At 40.0% G+C, this 19,471-nt stretch overlaps 1 protein-coding gene across 2 annotated transcripts in view; it reads right to left on the bottom strand.

The window, feature by feature from the left end:
• The window catches only part of SPTLC1 (serine palmitoyltransferase long chain base subunit 1), a 58,621-nt gene that overhangs the window by 21,725 nt on the left and 17,425 nt on the right, over window positions 1-19,471 (bottom strand). For both annotated transcript variants that reach the window (XM_090038516.1, XM_090038517.1), the window contains exons 5-7: window positions 18,170-18,242; window positions 9,421-9,553; window positions 1,476-1,605 (exon numbers count right to left, since the gene is read on the bottom strand). In XM_090038516.1, the coding sequence (XP_089894642.1) occupies window positions 1,476-1,605; window positions 9,421-9,553; window positions 18,170-18,242 (336 nt within the window). The remainder of the gene's footprint in view (window positions 1-1,475; window positions 1,606-9,420; window positions 9,554-18,169; window positions 18,243-19,471) is intronic.

Here is a 19,471-nt window from a genome sequence, read left to right as displayed (position 1 = left end):
AGAGCTCATATACAAGTGATCTTTCAACATGATACTGTTTCACCCTGTTTCAATTCAAAGTCTCCTCTCCTGCAAGCATGGTCTGGCATTCTCTGTTCCTAGATATAACTTCACATCTGGTTGTGCTGAAAATGACTAATTGCTTGTGACTGGGTTACCAAGAAATCCAGATAGCTATCACAAAAATTGAACAAATTGGAGAGTACAAAAATGGTTAGGGGCCTGGAGTACATGACTTGAGGAGAGGCTGAGGGAACTGGGCTTATTTAGTGTAGAGAAGAGAAGACTGAGAAGGGATTTAATAGCAGCCCTCAACTACCTGAAGGGTAGTCCCAAAGAGGATGGAGCCAGACTGTTCTCATTGGTGGCAGATGACAGAACAAGGAGCAATGGTCTCAAGTTGCAGCAAAGGAAGTTTAGGTCAGATATTAGGAAAAACTCTCTCACTAGGAGGGTAGTAAAACACTGGAACAGGTTACCCTGAGAGGTAGTGGACAAAGCCTTGCCTGAGATGATCTAGTTGGGAATGGTACTGCTTTAAGCATGGGGTTGGAGTAGATGACCTCCTTAGGACCCTTCCAACCCTAATTTTCCTATAATTCTATGAAAGGAACTCTTTAGATCTCTCTCCCTTCCAACCGTAATTTTCTATGATTCTAAAACAGTAGGGAAATCTCATCACCTCGGCGCAGACAGAAATGCAGCTCCCTGAGTAACTGAGAACACTTTGCAGGAAGAGTTCTGAGTGGAGGGAGCTCATTCTAGGGGTTCCCCAGCCACCTGGTGGGGTGGGGGGGCTCCAATATATCCTCCCAATTTTCCTGAGGGGACTGAAAAAAACCCAAACTGAACTCCCTCTGCTTCCTTTCCTCCCTCCCATTCTGGAAACAGCTCAAGCTTGGCCAGCAGTACAAAGAGAAGTTACAAAAGACGCTCTGTTCTGAAACGTCTTTATCTGACTCCTCATTCAATTGGCATTTTTTAAGCTGTTTGCAGCCATGCATTTATGTTTGTACATGGCTATAAACTGAGATCTGTGGCCAGATCAGGGGAAAATGATAATTTCTGTCTCCACCCTCATATACAATATAGTTTTATCTTAATTATTTAATTACAAAAATAGTATTGGTCTCCAGTTTCTAAATTGGTGTTAAGGGATTGTGCTAATTAAGTAGATCAGTTTTAAGTGGGATCAGTTATAAACACCTTTCTTTTAACATGTGTATAAGGGTACGAAACACTGTTTAGATTCCCGGTCCTTAGTGACCTCCCCTCTCCAACCTAATTCTCATCAGTGCAATTACAGTAAATGAACATGCAGCAGCCAAATCCATTTTAATTACATAAACAGTATTAAGAATTCAGTAGAGGTTTGTAGAAGACAAATAATAAACAATGAGTATTGTATCCATTCAAATATACAACCCAGTTAAAATCAGCAAAAGACTACAAACATTTCTTCAAAGGAGTTTTACCTTTTGATCTTCAATCTCTTGCTCTTTCAGTAGACGCTCAAGGTCATCCATATCATTATGTTTAAATAACTTGATGTTACTACGAGATGCCTGTAATCCTTTCTGAATAGCAAAGCAGGCAGCTTCATCACTGTAAATACAGAAATGCTTGAAGTTTGTGTTTAGCTTGATAATTCTAAAGTACTCAAAATTGGTATGATACTAGTACAGACGAAGTTTGAAAAATGTGAATTCCTGAAAGAGGGAAGTTGGTTAATACCCCTTTTAGACTGCTTTGCATTTGAGCTTCCCTCTACTCATACATGTAGTTAAATATTACACAGTGCTGTAACTGACACAAAAACTTATTTTTAAAGTCTCTTAGCCCTTCTGGCTATATGGAGACATCTTTGTATTTTATTCATTAAATACAAAGTCCAGAGGTTGTCCAAAGCATGTACTGGTCTCTGGGGATCATATAGAATTACTTCCTAATTTTTGAACTACACTGAACTGCTTATATATAATGGTACTTCCCTTGAGTCCAACCCTTTATAGATTTGCTATACAATAATACCCCTACAACAGTGGTCACCAGCTTTCACTGGCCCATAAGCAACAATACTGAGTAAATAATATGCTGAAGGCAATAATTTGCTGTAATTCTCCCATCAATTTCAGTTTTAACTTTTTAATTTCCTGTGTCTGCAAGCAATGCTGGAGGCTGTCATGCTGCCTGTGAAACACGTGTTGAGGACTCCTGCCCTGTAATTACACTCCTCGCTTTCCATCAGCCTTAGCAGCACATTTGCACAGTACAGACAACAAATTGAAGCAATGTGCAGTAGACATGCTCACTAGTGTTGACAACACTCAGAACCTCATTCCTTCTCTTTTATCCTACCTTTTAAGGACTGTCAGAGTTCCAGGCATAAGCCAATTCTTGAGAGCTTGAAAAACATGCATAAATCTTTCCCCACTAAACGTTTTTAGAAAGGTAGCAGTTGCATATATTAAGAAAACTATTTAAAGTTCAAAATAGATTCCTCTTTCTGCACATTCAATAATTAAGCATTACAACAGCAACTTCATTTTCATATATCAAATCCCTAATTTGCGATACCAAGAATAGCATTTTGCTTTAGTGTGAAATGCTGTATGGCACTGAAGTGGAGACTGCTAGTGCAAAAGAGCTAATAATACAACATATCCAGTTTAAAGATTCTTCATTGACTCAATGCAGTAAATGCTAATCCACCTTCATTTAAAATACGAATCTGCAAACTACAACTTCTGTTAGAGAGCTAACCGAGTTGGTTGGACTAGAGAATACTGTTCTAACCACGTGTCTGCTATTGTGGTTTATGCCATGGGTATATGTTCTCCCAGAAAATAATCTAACCTAATGTACAGCTTATTTTCTTATTATAAAGTGGACTGCATTTCTCACTAGGAAAATTTTGAGAAGAGAGATTAGATCTTAGGCTTTTCTGTTTATCCAGCAGAACCTTTCTGTTAGCTTTGTGGTTGTATAAGCATTTTGTATGGTAGAAAAGACAAGGATTAGTATCTGTCAAAAAAACTCTTCGGCTATTATGCAGTTTTCTTCATTAACTTTGCAAAAAATATTTTTTTAAGACACACTTATTACAAGCTTGTCAACTAGTTTTTATATTATGGCAATAATCGCTTGTCAGGTAGGAAACCACAGAGGCTGCGGCACAAGCTCGTTATTTTTAACATTAGCAAATACAATCACTTCCAAGCTTACGTTTTCTTGATACCAATGTATTTAGTATGTTCTTAGAATGCCAGAACACAAAAAAAATGAGATCCTGGTTTCTTGCCTGGTATAGTTGTTTCATAACTATTAAGTTTCAAAGTTTCATAAAATATCACGCATCATGCAGGTCTTAACAGACAAAGCTTTTTAAAAAAAATTCTGCAGAGCATTTTTTTTTAAGTTTGCCCTAATCAAGTAACATTTGAAAATAATTAGTCCTAGGGAGCAGACAACTGTGTTAAGTGGTTTTAAATCATCTCTTAAAACAGTAATTCCAGTATTGACTGGGTCAATATTAGAGGGAAATGTTAGGACTGCTGTCCAATTCTTCAAGTTCTTGAGGATCAGATTTGGGTAGAATAAAGGATATTCACTTCTGCACAGTACAGGTGCAAGCCAGCATAACACTTCATGGCTACTTCGAAGTATATATTCCTCCTCCCCAATACATATACTTTATATGCAACTCCTATTCACAACAATTATACCTCACAGCATGCAATATGCTGGGCTGATCTTAATATTTCTACAGGACTTGCAAGATAGAGCAAACATTATATACAAGTATTTTCATATTTTGTTATAAAACATATTAGTGAACATCCAGTTCTATTCTACTGATTATAAAGAAATGACAGTAATTATAACCATAAGTTTAAGAATGTCCCGAGTCTTTGTGACCTTTAATGAATGGGAGTAATTTATTCTTGTAAGCCATATGCAGCTAAAACAGCTTGTGGTTTTTGTTTTGTTTTTTTATCTCCCCTGTCAATTTCTGAAAGTTTCAATTGACTGATGTGAACGCACTTGCACAAGTGTCAAAGGGTACAATCTCAAAGGTACTGATTACAGTTATAGAAGAAGGCATGATTTGTCTTGCAAAATATTTTGATTTGTATAAGAAAGAAAAGGCTTATCTTGTAGATCTGGGCTAACAGAAAAGTTATCTTGTGCTTGGCAAGAGGATTAGGTTTTATATGGGAATTAAAATAGACCTAGAATTGATGCTTTTTTTCTTTTTTTTTTTTTTTTTTTTTTTTTTTTAAAGTGAAGTCACCTTTCAGCATAGAACTGTATTTGAAGGGTAAATTTGGGCAAGCTTGATTTTGGTGCGACAGACTGAACGTCCTTAAAAATATGGTATTTATCTTATTTTATAATCAGTTGTAAGTTCTCAACAGACTCTGCTCTGTTGAAGTGCAGTGTTTGGTACAGTTCTCTTATTTTCCAAGTACATAAGTGATTATAGCATGGGTAAGGACAACCTGAAACCAAACAGGGCAACCCAGAAAGCAGCAAGAATATTTCTGGAAGTGTTTATTTTGGAAAAAACAACAAAATAAAAAAAAATATATAGAAAAAAGAAGATTCTATTGCTTCCAAAGTTGTTTCTCAGGAATTTTGGCACAACTGAATGTCTGAACACCTAAGAAAACTATGCTGTAGCCCCAGTATCTCAACTCAAGTATACTGCCACAGTATATTTGCCATTTTTTCCAAGGGCATAGTTACTGATTTCATTATGTCATTCCTTAGCAGTAATTGGCAGCAGGCCAGCTATACTGGTCATGAGCATGAGTGACCATCACAAAGGGATGTCACAAAGATTGTCTCAGCAAGGGTGCAGAAATAAGATTTAGACATTCCCTTTCTTTCCATCCCTTTTTCAGTAAGAGCTCACAGTTCATCATCCCTCATTACAGCCCTAACCAGATCTGCATATGAGCTATTTTTGCTCTGTTAGAGCTCTCGACACATTTTTGCAAGAGATGGCCTCTCAGCAAAAACTTTTAGAGAAACTACATAAGGCAAAATAGATTTGCTGTTAAGCTAGGGACAGACATTCAAAAAGCCTGAGCCTGAACTGATTTAATCTTTTACAGTTTAGTCTAACCTGGCTGAACCAGTTTGTAGCTGTACAGACATCCCAGAAATGCTGGCACATGCCTGCAGTAGCTCAGGCGATAAGCCGGGCAGGGGGGTGGGGGGAGAAAAGGAGGGGGAAGCACTAGAGTAGCCCTCCCTTTCGTTCCTTAGTGCTGAGATGAGGGGGGCATGGCTAGGTTTAGGCAAGACACTCTGACTAGGAAGGGGTCACCCCTCCCCCTCCTGACCAGCCCAGTAGGGGATTGATAACACAGTGTTTATCACCCCCAACTCAGGGTTTATCAGCCCATTAAGAAAACAGAGGGACATTACAAGCTACCTGTTGATTCTGTCTTTGTCCCATCTGCCACAGCACAAATTGTAGCCAGCATGTGGCCTGCTAGCTAATGCTGAGAAGTGTCTGTCTAAGGTAGAGGGGACAGGGGAATAATCCCTGCTTAGCAGGGAGTAGGGAGAGAAGTAGGGGGGAAAATCAGAGAGAAGTCAGAGAGACAACTGAAGTTTCTGCTGAGCTGCAGCCAGGGAGCAGAGAGGAGGGGCCAGCTCTGCTGTGGAGCAGAAAGCCCCGCCAAGCCTGGAGAACATGCTGGGAGACTCTGGTTTATTTTATACCAGCAAGGGGTCTGGGACAGACATTGCATAAACTGGTTTGATCCAAATCAGTTAAGTCTGATACTACATTCAACCAGGCTTATCTCAAACCGGTTTCAGCCATGTTCTAACTGGTTTATGTGCACTGAACATCTGTTCTGTTACAGGTTTAAATCAGTTTCTGATCACTTAAAGTGGTTAATGTGCAATGTCTGTCCCTATGTGGAATTAAAGCAATTTAGTTCCAAGTCAAAAAGGATGTACTGCATTCAAATCCAAGATGAGCCCCCCACCCCCACATCCCTTCCCCATTAAGCATGAGAGAAAAATACCTTGTCAGAGTTGAGTACTGACTTAGACAGGCAGCTACTGTAGTTTAGGGACACAGCTGCTCCCTGACTGGGCTGGGGTGGCTCATGTAGCAGGGGAGGGGGGTGTATAGCAGGTGGAGCACAGAGGAGACTGCAGAGTTCAGCGGTTGTAGAGGAGCCTGCACTCTGTGGGAAGTGGGGAAGGAAGACCCCCACCATGCAGTCTCCCCCATGTTCCTCCTGCTGCATGCTCCCTCCCCCACCACATGAGTCACCCCAGCCCAGCCAGGCAGCAGTGAAGGCGATAGCAGTAGTAAAGAGGGGACCATCATGCAGCTTCAGGGAAGCTCCTCCAGCTCCAGCTCTGACCCGGGCCCAGGGCTGGAGTTGCCACTGCCATTTGACTTGCCAGGCCAGGGCCAAACCCAGAAGCATCCCATAGGGTAAGCAGTGGCAGTGGAGTGGGGATGGGGAGAGGCAAGCAGCAGAAGGCGGAAGGTGGGGAGAACCTAGCAAGTGGGCAAGCACCAGAGGGCACAGACATAAGGTGGTAGCAAGGGATGGGGGCCTGGCTGCCTCAGACCTACCTGCCTGCTGCTGTTTTCTCTGCCAGAGGAGTGAGAGGGACAAGTTTAAGATACCCCCCACCCCTGCTAATAATTAGAATCTATACAAAGAAACTTAAATTTATAATTTTCCATGTATAGAATCTAATTACTGGGAGGTAATTCAAAGTCTTCTTGGATTTGGATTATATAGTAAATATAAGTAAAAACACTGTGCAATATTTCACTAGAGCAAATTATAGTGCAAGAAGTTTAAAGAACATTAGCCTCTGCGCCTTGGTAGGATCTTGACAGTTTGTAGATCAAACCAAATGTGGGAGCTCTTCTATTTCAGATGGTCTAGATGGGATACTGTACTCTTTCTGATACTCTTGTTTTGCAGCATGGTGTAAGAATGGAGGAGAGGAACTGGAAGGTAGCTCTATGAGTAAACATCTGCACCCTAGTTCAGCATCTAGTTTATATCCTCTTCTGTAGCTTATTAGCTCTGCCCAGTAATTGATTGCTCAATTACCAGGAAATTAAGCAACTCCCTAACATACACAAGTGGTTTTCTAATCCCAGATCAACTAACAGAGCAGCACCCTCCAACGCTACTGCACCATAGAATATCCAAGCCCATAACTAGTGAGAGAGCCCCATCCATCCACCAACCTGGCCCACAAAGGTTCTCAAAATTACTGTAAATTAAATCTTAGTTTTTCTAAAAGTAAATATGACATAACACCATAGTCTTTGTGGACTGGTAGCCTAGAATGAATCTGTTTTGAGATGCACTGAAATAAATGAGAACTCACAGAGGTTGGGTGAGGTCCTGCATGACCAGAAAAAGGCACATATAATGCCCATCTTTAAGAAAGGGAATGGGGAGGATCTGGGGAGTTAGGAAACAGTCTCTCTGACTGCAATACCTGGAAAGATTACATGGTAGCTCATCAAGGAATCTGTTCCTAAGCACCTACTGGAAAATACGGTTACAAGAAACTTCCAGTAAGAATGCATTTAGTCATGCTTTGATTTTCTTCTATGACGACGTGGTAGGCTCTATGTAGGGAGAACACTGGGTGTGCCATACCTTACAAGGAAGGCTTTTGATACTAGCTTCCATGACAATCTCACTAGTAATCTAAAGAAATGCAGACTAGTTGAAAGTACTGTAAGATAGATACATAAGCAGCTGGATCATCTACCCAGCCCAATGTGCTTCCCTTTAGTAAGGTTTTCTCCATTTCTGGGTCAAGTTAGCCATCCAGGCTGCTTGGGGAAGGGGAGCATGAAGTATGATTTGCTTCAAGAAATTCAGGACAACTAAGGACAAAGGTTGTAAAAGTATCTTGAGTTCCAAAAGATGAGGAAAGTGGAAGAAAAAGTGATGGCAGGCTACCCAAAGCTAGACAGATGGCAGGAAGAGTTGATAAGCTAAAGATTCGTGAATAATAAAGCAGCAGATTCTTTACCGGATCTGGCTGGCTGTGCCTCTGCCTGCAACCATGCTGGAGCTGGACGGTTGGATGCTGTGCCTGTGTTGCCAGTTTGTTCCTGAGCCCTGCCCCTTGGCTGCAGGGGGGGTACAACTTCTAGCAGGTAGTGAAATGAATGGGCTGGGCAACTTCTATCTGTTCCCAGGCTGCAGCTGGAGAGCAGAAGGGGGAGAGAGCAGGAAGAAGTTGCAGGAGTACAGATGCAGCTTCCAGGTACTAGTACTTTCAACTAGTCTGCATTTCTTTAGATTACTAGTGAGATTGTCATGGAAGCTAGTATCAAAAGCCTTCCTTGTAAGGTATGGCACACCCAGTGTTCTCCCTACATAGAGCCTACCACGTCGTCATTGGCATTCACAAACCTACCTTCAGAGTGGGCCAGAGCCCACAATAATCAAGACTTGCAGATTTTTTTTTTACCCATTGCAAAGATCACATTACTAGGTCATCCAGAAAGAATATCTGCCTTCAGCAACCCCCAGTGCTATTCCGGAAGCCCATTCTCTCTAATCTACATACTTTTTCAGACACTGTGCCACAGAGCGTGTATATGCAAGCAAAACAAGCTTTTACACAGAGGCCCAGGTAGGACAGACTGACATAATGTGCTGTCACAAAATAATTCTTAAATACGACTCAATAACCCAGAATGTTCCTTCACAGATCCTAGTGCCTAACTTAGGTAACTGCAGTGGCAATGTGAAGACTGCACATGGGTGGGAGTCAAACACAGTGCTTTTACGTAGACACATATGCATTCTTGGCTTACTCGGGCAACTTCCATCCATCCAAACATGGTATTTTCATCCATGTTTCTGAATCAAGGTAAACTCTGCAGTGACCTACCCACAGAGAACTGAAGATTTACGAAAAGGACGGTGCTAGCCTCTCTGCCCAAATGAACCTTCTCAAAAAGTGTTGCAGGAAGCATGCGGCTGATTGGAAGTAGTTTTTCTGCAGTGATGAGGCCATCATTAGGATAAGCCAATGTAAAATATGTAAATCAGCAATCATCAAAAACACTACACTCAGGTTCACCAATAGCTGATTTAAGATGAAACAGTTTCAGGTTCATTTTAAAACAGAGGAATGGCCTAATAGCTTCAAGATTTGGAGACGACTTGCCCTAAAACAGCCTTTGCATCCTCCCTCAGTTGCACTATACACTTCCCAAGCATATTTTAAAATTAATGTTCATAGACTACATTGGGACAGAGATGTCTGGCTAGAGAATACCAGATCTTTGAACAAGGTGCCCCTAAAACGATCAGTGCTAAAGAATCCAAGTAATACCTATCTGCTCCCTCCAACACAGAGTTTTTACTCCAGAAGATAAATGTTACTTACACAAATACAAGGTCTCCTCTTTTCGAATATGCAGGAATAGCACTGGCAATTGTGGCAAATCCATATGAATATATTATGGCTTCCTCAGTTCTCATAAATTTTGCTAGTCGATCTTCCAACTCCAAGTGTACATCTATTTGAGAAAAGGTTAAAAAAATCCTACAGTCAAATCATTTTTACAGCTGAAAGACTGAATATTGATGATTTAATAGTCTGTGTTAAAATATATAGAAGTCATCTGCTGAAACACGAATTTTCTTCCAAAAATGTACATAATGAATTAAATATTAAATTAACCGATTAACCCAGTCTTACTTGGGATTGATAAACTTCTCTGTAGTCTCTTTAGATATTCCAACAGTCATGAAAATAAGTATTTGATTTTAAATGCAACAAACGTGTCAAATGTGCTTGTGCTTGTGTTCTCTCTCTCATAATAAAAATAAATTTCTTATGCTTAATCCCTTATGCTAAACACTACAGGGCAGATTTTTTTTTGTCCTCTTTACTCTGCACATAGTACAAAGAGATCCTGGTTTATAACTAAGCGATCTAGGTCGGGGTGGGCAATTATTTTGGCTGGAGGGCCACTTAATGAGTTTTGGTGAGCTGTTGAGGGCTGCCAAGGTAGCCCCACCCCCTAACAGGTACCCTGCCCCCTGGTCACCATTTTGGGGCCGGAAGTCCCACCTCTTAAGTCCTGACTTTTGCCACTGGAAGTCCCTCCCCTTACCCCCGAAAGTACTCCTTTTGGGAAGTGGGTTTGCCAACTTGGAACCAGAAAAAAATAAGTTATATACTAAAAATCAAACATTGACAATAAGATACTTTACACATTGACAATAAGATACTTTAAATTTTTTTTTTTAAAAGTCCTGATTTGTGTATGTTTGCATTGTGCATATAGTGGCGATTGCATAATATCACAAAATGAAGTCTTACTTTTGCAGCAGGTGTGGGGGGTATGGGATTTATAGGGGAGTGAGTGAGTGAGTGAACATATATATATTTAAGGGAGGTTGTGGGGGTATGTGCAGATATGGGTGGGTATTGGGGGGGGTGTACGGGTGTGTGGGTGGATATGGGGTTTGTGGGGGAGCTGTGGGAGGATGTGATGGGGTATGCGCACATAGCAGTGAGCAGGACTCTCCCCAGAGGTGTGTGGGGGAGGGTGGGGTGTGCATGGGAGGCCTCTGCGCATGCTCCCCTGAACAAGTCAGTGCCCACCCCCACCCTGCAAAAGCCTGGAATCTGCATGCCCTGCAGCACCTCCCCACCACAGCCTGCAGCACACAGCCCCTGCCCTGCCCCACACCCACTCCAGATGAGAAAGGAGCAGCCAGAACCCATGCACATGGCTCTAACCTCAGCCTGCCCTGCACTTGGTCTGCACTGCCCACCTGTGGCATGTACTGGCTGCCCGCTGGGCATGCAACAGGACTAGGGTGGCTCCTGGCTGGACTGCCTTTTGAGACAGCCCAGGCAGTGGCAGCTCCTTCCCGCTTCTACTGGCCCTACTCCCACGGTACCAGTGGGTACCCATGCACGTAGCCCCAACCTGGTCTGCCCCACACATGCTCTGGACTTGCCTGCACTGAGCACCAGCAACTGCCTGGCAAAAACCATTCTTTGGCGCAAGGGAAAAATGCCCTCCACCGCTGCCAGGCTCTTCCTGCTACAGCTGCCCAGACCCCATGCTGGACTGCCCTGCACCTCTGCCACCTCCAGGCTACTCAGCATAGGTTGACTTGGCACAGCACAGCACAAGCTCACAACTTATTCCTTAGCCACAACCCCTTGAAAGTGTTTTTTATTTTTGGTACTTTGATTCAACAGTGGCAGACATACTTAGGTACACTCCAGATCAAGAGCAGCTAGAACACCTCTATCATAACTTCACATGGAAGAATACAGATTGTGGTCTTTGAAATTACATGCAGAACACATACTTCATACAAGTGTAAAAAGCTTGTTTTAAGAAACTGTGCTACCGCATTCTTCATATCCAAATGACAACTGGACATACCAGACTGAATCCCTTGGTAGTCTGGAAACTGAATGAACTTTGACTCAATTATGAAAAGAGAAGCCTGAGTAGGATCTGGCAGCAAAAGTAGCGACCATATTAAAATTTACTGTATATCATTAATTCAGAAGAGAATACTGAAGAATGCAGCCCCATCAGCTGAAGAATGCAGAGAAAAGCTGAACTATGGCTTTGAGCCTGAAGCTATGAATTGCCTAAAGAAAGTTTCCTCAGAAAGCATAAACAAGGAATAACCTTAAGCACTTTATTAAAGAAATTTGGTCCAAAGACATCAGGAGAATATCAAGCATCTAAAGGGGTGCAGAGTCCAATTCTAGAGTTTAACTGAACTTTAGTTAATATAGTATATGTTGTGAAGGGGTATTACCTTTAGAAAAATATGGCAACATGGCCAGAAGCAACCACCAAGTGAGTAGAATTTAATACTTTACAAGTATGATAAGCTATAGAAGTGTTGCCATAGAGCGAAAGTCAGACCGTGAGGTCTGTAAAAGTTGGGAACTATGGCTATTGTGAGGAAAGAATAAGAACTCATGTAGGACACACAAAGTATCTGTAGCGTGATCCGAGAAGCCCCCCAGATTTTTACATGATCTGTGGAATTGAAACATCAAGATAAGCTTATCAGTGGCTTCTCTACTGCGACAAAAATCACTTCATCAAAAGAAAATCCAAGTAAGGGTTCATCTTCATTGCAGCAATTAGTGGAACATTAATGTTCCACCCTGTAGCTTAGTGAGGGTGAACTGTTACAACTGTCATATAACAGGACCTAACATGCAAGTTTCATGATTCTCACACAAACCGTGATTTTGGGCAGGCTGCATGAAAACACACAGGCTGTGCACTTCTGGTGGGCTCCCGGGAGGGGAACTTACCAAAAAAGCCCCATCGTGGTCTGCCTGTGCAATTGGCCAGCAGCCGCCTCAAATTTGGCAGACCCCCTAGTCATATTAGCTGCATTTGTACTGCAATCTGAAAGCACAACTGTAACGTCCTTACCCATACCAGTTGAGTCTGTCATTGCTGAGTTTCACTTTGCTAGCACATGCTGAAGTCCATGCTGATGGATCCTCACTGCTATTATACTACCCACGCTAGTTAGATTAAGCTATCAGGTTTATGTTTCCTCCAGGTACAGCCTACTAATTTAATTTGCTCTGTGGACATACCCACAACGTGGTTCAAGCACGCAGTACAAAATGACTGAATTAGCAACCAAGGAGTATGAGCTGTGCTGCTTCCAGTTTGCAAAGGCAGACCTACACTACTCAAGCACTGCATCTTCAGTGAGCCAGTATCCTTATTTTCAGGCTAGCTAGCTTGAGTTTCAAGTATCATTTAACTGTAAATAGAGATTTACATGCGAGTGGGAGTTGAGTTGAAGATAGTTATACCTTGATCTTGCTTTACAGTAAAAAAAAAAAAAAAACTGAGGAAAAAGAAGAAATACAGAAGGAAAGAAATGAAAAAGCTAATGATGGCCATTCTGGAGTCACTTTTACATACAATTAAAAGGACTGCACGGGAGATGGGTGGAAAATTGTGAACTACTTGATCAACAAGAAACAAATGTCTATCAGTTGCAAGCATTGACCATGACATTTGTAACACATCTCAAAATGTATCTGGGACCAACAACAAAAAAAATAAACATCCCCCCCCCCAAATGACCTATAACACTACATTCATACATTTTATAGACATTAGGGCTGGAACCACCTCTTCATAGAGGCACATTGTACATTTGGGGGAGGGGAGGATGTACAATGGATACTTAGAATTTACCCAGCACTTCACATAAATTCATCCTGAAGGTATTCCACTGACAGGGAAGTATCTTCTATACAGACAGGGAGAAATCAAGAGTTTTTGGTTGATATTGCCTATAGCTATATTAAGTTGTAGCAGAATTGAGACCAAAATGCGTGACACCCTATCTCCTGAGCAATGTTTAACCACCATCCTTCCTTTTATGGCTGAAAAATAACAAAACAATGGGCAGCAAGCAACTAGGCTGCTGTATATCAAGTAAGCTGAAAGCAATGAAGTGGCTGCATCTTGGTATAGTGGTGAAGGGCAACATAAAGTACCTAAGAGAGACATAGTCCTGCTAAGAGTGAATTACCATACAACTTCATGGTCAAGAATGCTTAAATTATCATGGAAGAAAGGCATAACATGTAGCTTCCCATGGAAAAAGCAGAGTCAACAGCAAAATTAATATCCTTAACTTAATGTTTAAATCTGAGAAATCTTTCAGACAGGGCCATAAACAAACAAATTTCCCCAGAGAAGACATCTTTAACCTATAACCAGATTTCTACCTTTCTAGAAGTGAGAGAGACTTCTAAGCCATGCAGCTACCAAATGTTATGCAAGGATTCTTTCAGAGCAGAGACCAAACTTCCATAGTCTACAGGAAGTATGTATCACCATCATAATGATTTTTTAATTTTAGATAACATCCCACTTCATATGCAACATTCTAAAAATCAGATTCCCAAAACAGAATATTTTAAATCCAAGGGACTGCCAGTTGACAACCACCACAAATCAACTCCCACGTTCTACAGTAGTGCCAGACAACATTCCTCATTTGCTGAACCCACCATATATATCATATACAGTCTACTGTAGGAAAAGCCAGCCCCTGACTGAATGGTCAAAGTCACCTGCCACAAGATTGGCAGGACTTTATTAAGAATCCTGAAAAGGTCCAAGTCTTAGGAACAAAGAAAAGCAGGAACCTTAGACAAAGACCCAGTTAGAAAATTGGTACACTCTCAGTGCACTTTAAATTGAATAGACATCAACTACTCAATTACATCGGCTGCCGACAGGTGTGTGTGCGTGTGTGTGTGTGTGGGGGGGGAAACCTCACTTTACCAAAGGAAGCGGTATGTAGTTTGACCTGGCTCTGCAGCGTCTTTATAGATCAGGCACGTCGGTTGGGCTTTTTGGCACTTTTATCTTATAGTTTAGACAATCAGCAATAGCTAATTCAGCAATTAGATAAATGCAACAAAAAAGCCCTGTTAAAGCATCTGATCTATACAGACATTGGGTGAGCTGGGTCCACCTAACGTGATGCCCAGAGATGTGGGGCAGAAAATGTTCCAAAATGGAAATTTTTCCAGTGCTTTATTTTTCCATGGGAAATTTTCCATTTCTAAAAATTCATTGTTTCATAAAATGCATTAGTAATAATCAAGAGATGCCAATACAGTATTAGGCAAGCTTGGCAGTTTCAAAGTTGTAATGGTTTTTCAGGTGATTATCCCTACAAAGTGTGTAAGAGTGTACATGTTTTATTGATTTGTAAAACAGAAGGGTAAATAGATTCACATAATAATCCAAACCAAAAATCAAGTTAGAAATTCAGCTAATTGGCTGTGCAGGTCACATAAAAACCAAAGCTAAAATTCTTATTTCATCTCAGACTGCAAGTGAAAGCAAAACTAAAACTAAGATTATTTTTTGTTTCACTTTCAGTTCAGCAAACATACACAGCAACGTGTCAATTCTTTTCTGGAGTTGGGGAAGTTGGAAGTGGTTGCACAAGATCTGTTAGTTTTTTAGTGCTTTTGCCTTGAAGTAGTCATAATAATGCCTAATCAGAAAAAAAAACTAGTGTGGGCATCATTAGAGAGAAGTTCAAGCCACTAAAGGAAGGAAGTTGGTAGTTATAAATATTGCGGGCAGGAGTATGCTAACAACACAACAAGAATAAAGAAACATTTAATAACATATAGAAACTGCCCTGAAAGAGTACAAGCCATATACAGAAAGCTAATACAACAGAGTGCTGGAACAACATCCCGAGAATTACATCAGGAATCCTATATAATTAAATAAATCAATATGTTAAACAACACACAGTATAGACTAGCATCTATATTGTTTTAAAACATTATAATTTTAGAAGTTGTTAATGCAGGTCTGGAATATTATTTATGTATTTAAAATATTTGTGTCCTGCTTTTCTGCTTGCACTAAGCACCCAAAGTGGCTTAGGCTTAACAGTAATATTTAAAAAATTACATAATAGATAATTTGTTAACTATTTCAACCCAGCAGAGAAAATTCAAAATTTTCCAGGAACCCCACATCTCTGGCAATGACTCTTCTGGTCATGTGCTGGGCTTGGCAAGGGGCTCACCAAGTTGAAATTTACGTGCTGTTTTGCTTCGTTTTGTTTCTTTACGTCTGTAAGCAGCCATTAGTTTTAAGAGATCACATCTAATGCTGGATGATGCAGTCAACAGATGCCCTTTCACTATCTGTCAACCGCCAATTCTACAGATAAGATCATTTGCCGTGAGAAAACAAAATAGATAAATAACCAAAGAATCACAGAGAGCTACCAAAATCAAGCACAGTATTATTTAACAAGGAATTTGGAATTCATAATTCTCTTTTTGAAAAGGACAGGAGACAAGCATGGAACTTGTCTTATTCACAAAAGCCTATAATCACAATTAGCTGAAGCAATTACAAAAAGATGAGGGAGAGAGCTGTTATTAGTCAAGTCTTTCTGGACTGAACCACAGACAAGAAAAAACATCACAGGAATCAACAACTCCCAAAACAGCTCACTGGTAACTATATTGTAAGTTAACTATCACCTTGGGTGGAGAGAAAGACCAGATATTCCTTTATACTGATGAAGAGACTAAGAGGCTATGAATAGGTTACCTTCTCAAAGACTAAAATAAAACAAATTTGCTCTGTCAGAGATGGAATATTTATTAAATTTAAAAGATAAGTTGACTGCGAGACCACTTCGGGCTGATATGATTAAATGAAATATTTAAAGCTCATCTTATGAAGAGATCATCATATGTACTGTTACCCTTAAGGAAGCCATTTTTAACCACGTGGGTAAAACAACAAAACAGCTGTAATTTCCAGGGAATCTTGTGGGAGCCCAAGAGATTTCTTTAGCTTATTGTAGCTGTAGAACTACCTACTTAGGTTGAGCAGAAACTAGAGAGGAATTTAAAACAAAACTTCATTCTCTAATTAACTGTTTTCAGACACTGACATTTCACAACCCCCTTCCCTCCCCCCCCCCACCAAAATACCTGCTACTAGTGTCACACTTCAAAAATTCCACCTCCTACCACTAAAAAAACCTATTAAATAAATGTCACTTGGGAAGAGTATTTTGTTCTGAATATAGGATTAGACAAATTATATACTTGGAAGTTTCACCATTAACAAATACAGAAAGCAGAAGCTAACTACTGCTTCAAGCATTTTATGAAGAAGTTCTAATTGCCTTTGCCTTCAGCCTACTGTCTGTCTTTCATTTTAACATATTCCAGTACACCAAATTTCACAGTACAAGCAGTCCTCGACTCACAACGTTTCAAGTTACAACGTTTTGCACTTACAAAGTTTATACATTGACACCCTGTTTCAACTTTCTGGTGTCAGTTTCAACTTTACAACGCCTGATCCAACACAACGCCAGCGAACATGTTTGCTGCATCACCCATCTACCTGGAGAACATCTGTCCAAACTTTCTTGGACACTTTAAGAAAGCAGACAAGACTACAGAAAAACCTGCAACCAAGATTCCTCAGAAGACTCCATCTAAGAACCCTTCAAAAAGTCCAACCATGAGCCCTTCAAAAAGTTAGCAGTTGCCTCAAAGTCCTTCCAATCAATATGATTGCTATTTACAATATAAATCCATTGATGTCACTATATTACTCATCTATAATTGATTGAGTACAAAATTCTGGGTTATTTTTGGTAAAAATAGGGTATTGGACCTTGGTTCAGGAACCAATCCTCCATTTATAACAATGTTTCCTATGGAAAAAAAACGGTTCTGATTTACAGTGTTTCGATTTAAGATGCTGTTTTCCAGAACCAATTGTGTCCTAAGTCCCAGGACTGCCTGTAGTATAAATAAGTGAAATTCTGAAAGATAAGGAAGTTTCTCCAAAAGAAATCATACACTTTAATTTCTGAATACTATGGCTGTTACTGAAAGTACAATTATAAGGCAGTTTTATCTAGTAGACAGAAGAGGAAATAGCCATCCAGGTTCAACAGTTAGAATCCTACCACTGACTGCTCAAGAATAAGTCCAATCAACTCTGTTCCTATAGCTTAAATACTTGTATTTTCATCCAGTAACTAAACATGGCAGATAATCGAGTTTGGTTAAACAATGTTAAAGATTAAGTTTTGATTATTTAACCCAAGTCCATTACTACTAGGTATCCTGTACTGTCCAAAGAAAATTAATACTTTGTATCTTTTAAAACACTTCCAATATTCCAATACTTAGAGTCTTAATTGGATTATGTATATTCCCCCTCTTCTAATCTCCCAAACCCCCCATCATTTAATTGTGCTTTGCTGGACCTAAATTTATTCTCTGTTGGTGCTCTAATGCTTAATCTGACCGGTTGAATTTATGACTTCACTCCAGAATAATACTGGATGGACAGACAGGGGAAAAACGTCTTTTGAGCACTTGTTTAAATTAATTCTAGTAGTGATAAATATTACTGATCATTAGCATTAGCACTGTACTGAGATATGCTGTGTGCTCCCTGCAAGGGATACAACCTACAGAACAGACTGGAAAGCTTTGGTTTGCCCAGTTCCCCAGCATAAACACTTTTAAAAGCAACACGGGATAAATATTTTTAACAACAAGAAATGAACTCATTACTTACCAAAAGTTCCATAAAATCCTCTAGGTCCACAAGTGCCAACACCATACTTCTTTAAAGATGCCTGGGCTGCATTCTTTAATGAAAACATTAAACAAGAAACAACATTTAGTTTATTTCTATGGTGCAAGTCATAAAGTACCATTCATACTGGCAATTTTATGTAAATATTATTATTTCTAAACAGTGGAACTATCATTTAGCCAATGGATCGACCGCAAAGTGTTGTACAAGGATTTAACTAGTTTTGCAAGGTCTGAATATTGATAAACAAGTTTATTTTAATTCAAGTGTTGAAGCTGCATTTACAGTTTTATAATCTATACTACATAGACACTAATGTAATTTGATAAATCAATCAACTGTATAGTTATTGTTACCTTTTTACCTACTAATAGATCAGCCATTTCAGTCCTGTCCTAACTGAAAGGCTAATTTATATAGCACAAAACAGCAAAGGCATCATTCCTCTCTACCACCTTGAAAGTATGCCATTACTTCAATTCCCTCCGAAAAAAAGATCAAGGGCAAGATTTTTACAAGAGCTTAAGGGCATGAAGAGAATAACATTTATGCCACTTTGAAGGTCAAAATACACTATCGGTGCAACAGAATCTGCTATAACTGTTTCATTTGTCCACTCCGATTCCGGGGAAAGTAAAAATTTAACAGAACCGGGGAATTTCCCCCTGGATCATACTTTCATAGTTTCTAGGGTTGGAAGGGAACTGAGTAGATCATCTAGTCCGACACCCTGCCATGGCCGAAAAGATTACTGGGGTCAAACAACCCCAGCAAGTTACTGTGTTTAGCTTTACTTACTCTTAACAGAACAGTGGACAGAACAAAAAGTTATAATAAATCAGCTGATATTCTCCCAAAATAATGAAAGCATCTCCACTCCCCCAACACATGCATTTTAAATAAACATCAGTCCACAGCCTTACTCTGTTAAGCAACAGTTGGCTTGAACTACTTAAAATATCCTATTTTTACCTATTAATTTCATGACATTATTTACCAGCTTTATGAACATCAACATTTAATGCAAATTTCCTTAGAATTTCAGCTGCGTTCAGAGAATTGGCAGAGCTTGCTCGCGCTCTCTCTCTCAGCTTTAAGGCTGATAACATGTATTAATGACTACACTATATACAGCTAAAAAAATTAACAATTGTGAAGAGTTCCTCCAAATGCCTCCTCAACCCTTTAAGAAGCTGAAGAAGTGACTTGTATCAGATATCTCCCACTATGGTAAGAAGGCCAAATTTTTAATATGAAATATTTGTTGAAGTAGATTACCTT

The sequence above is a fragment of the Crocodylus siamensis genome, chromosome 3, assembly GCF_052110815.1.
Source record: "Crocodylus siamensis isolate JL-2025a chromosome 3, ASM5211081v1, whole genome shotgun sequence".
In the NCBI taxonomy this organism is placed as follows: Eukaryota; Metazoa; Chordata; order Crocodylia; family Crocodylidae; genus Crocodylus; species Crocodylus siamensis.
Note: the sequence above shows the minus strand (reverse complement) of the source record. Positions and strands in the feature narration are given on the sequence as shown.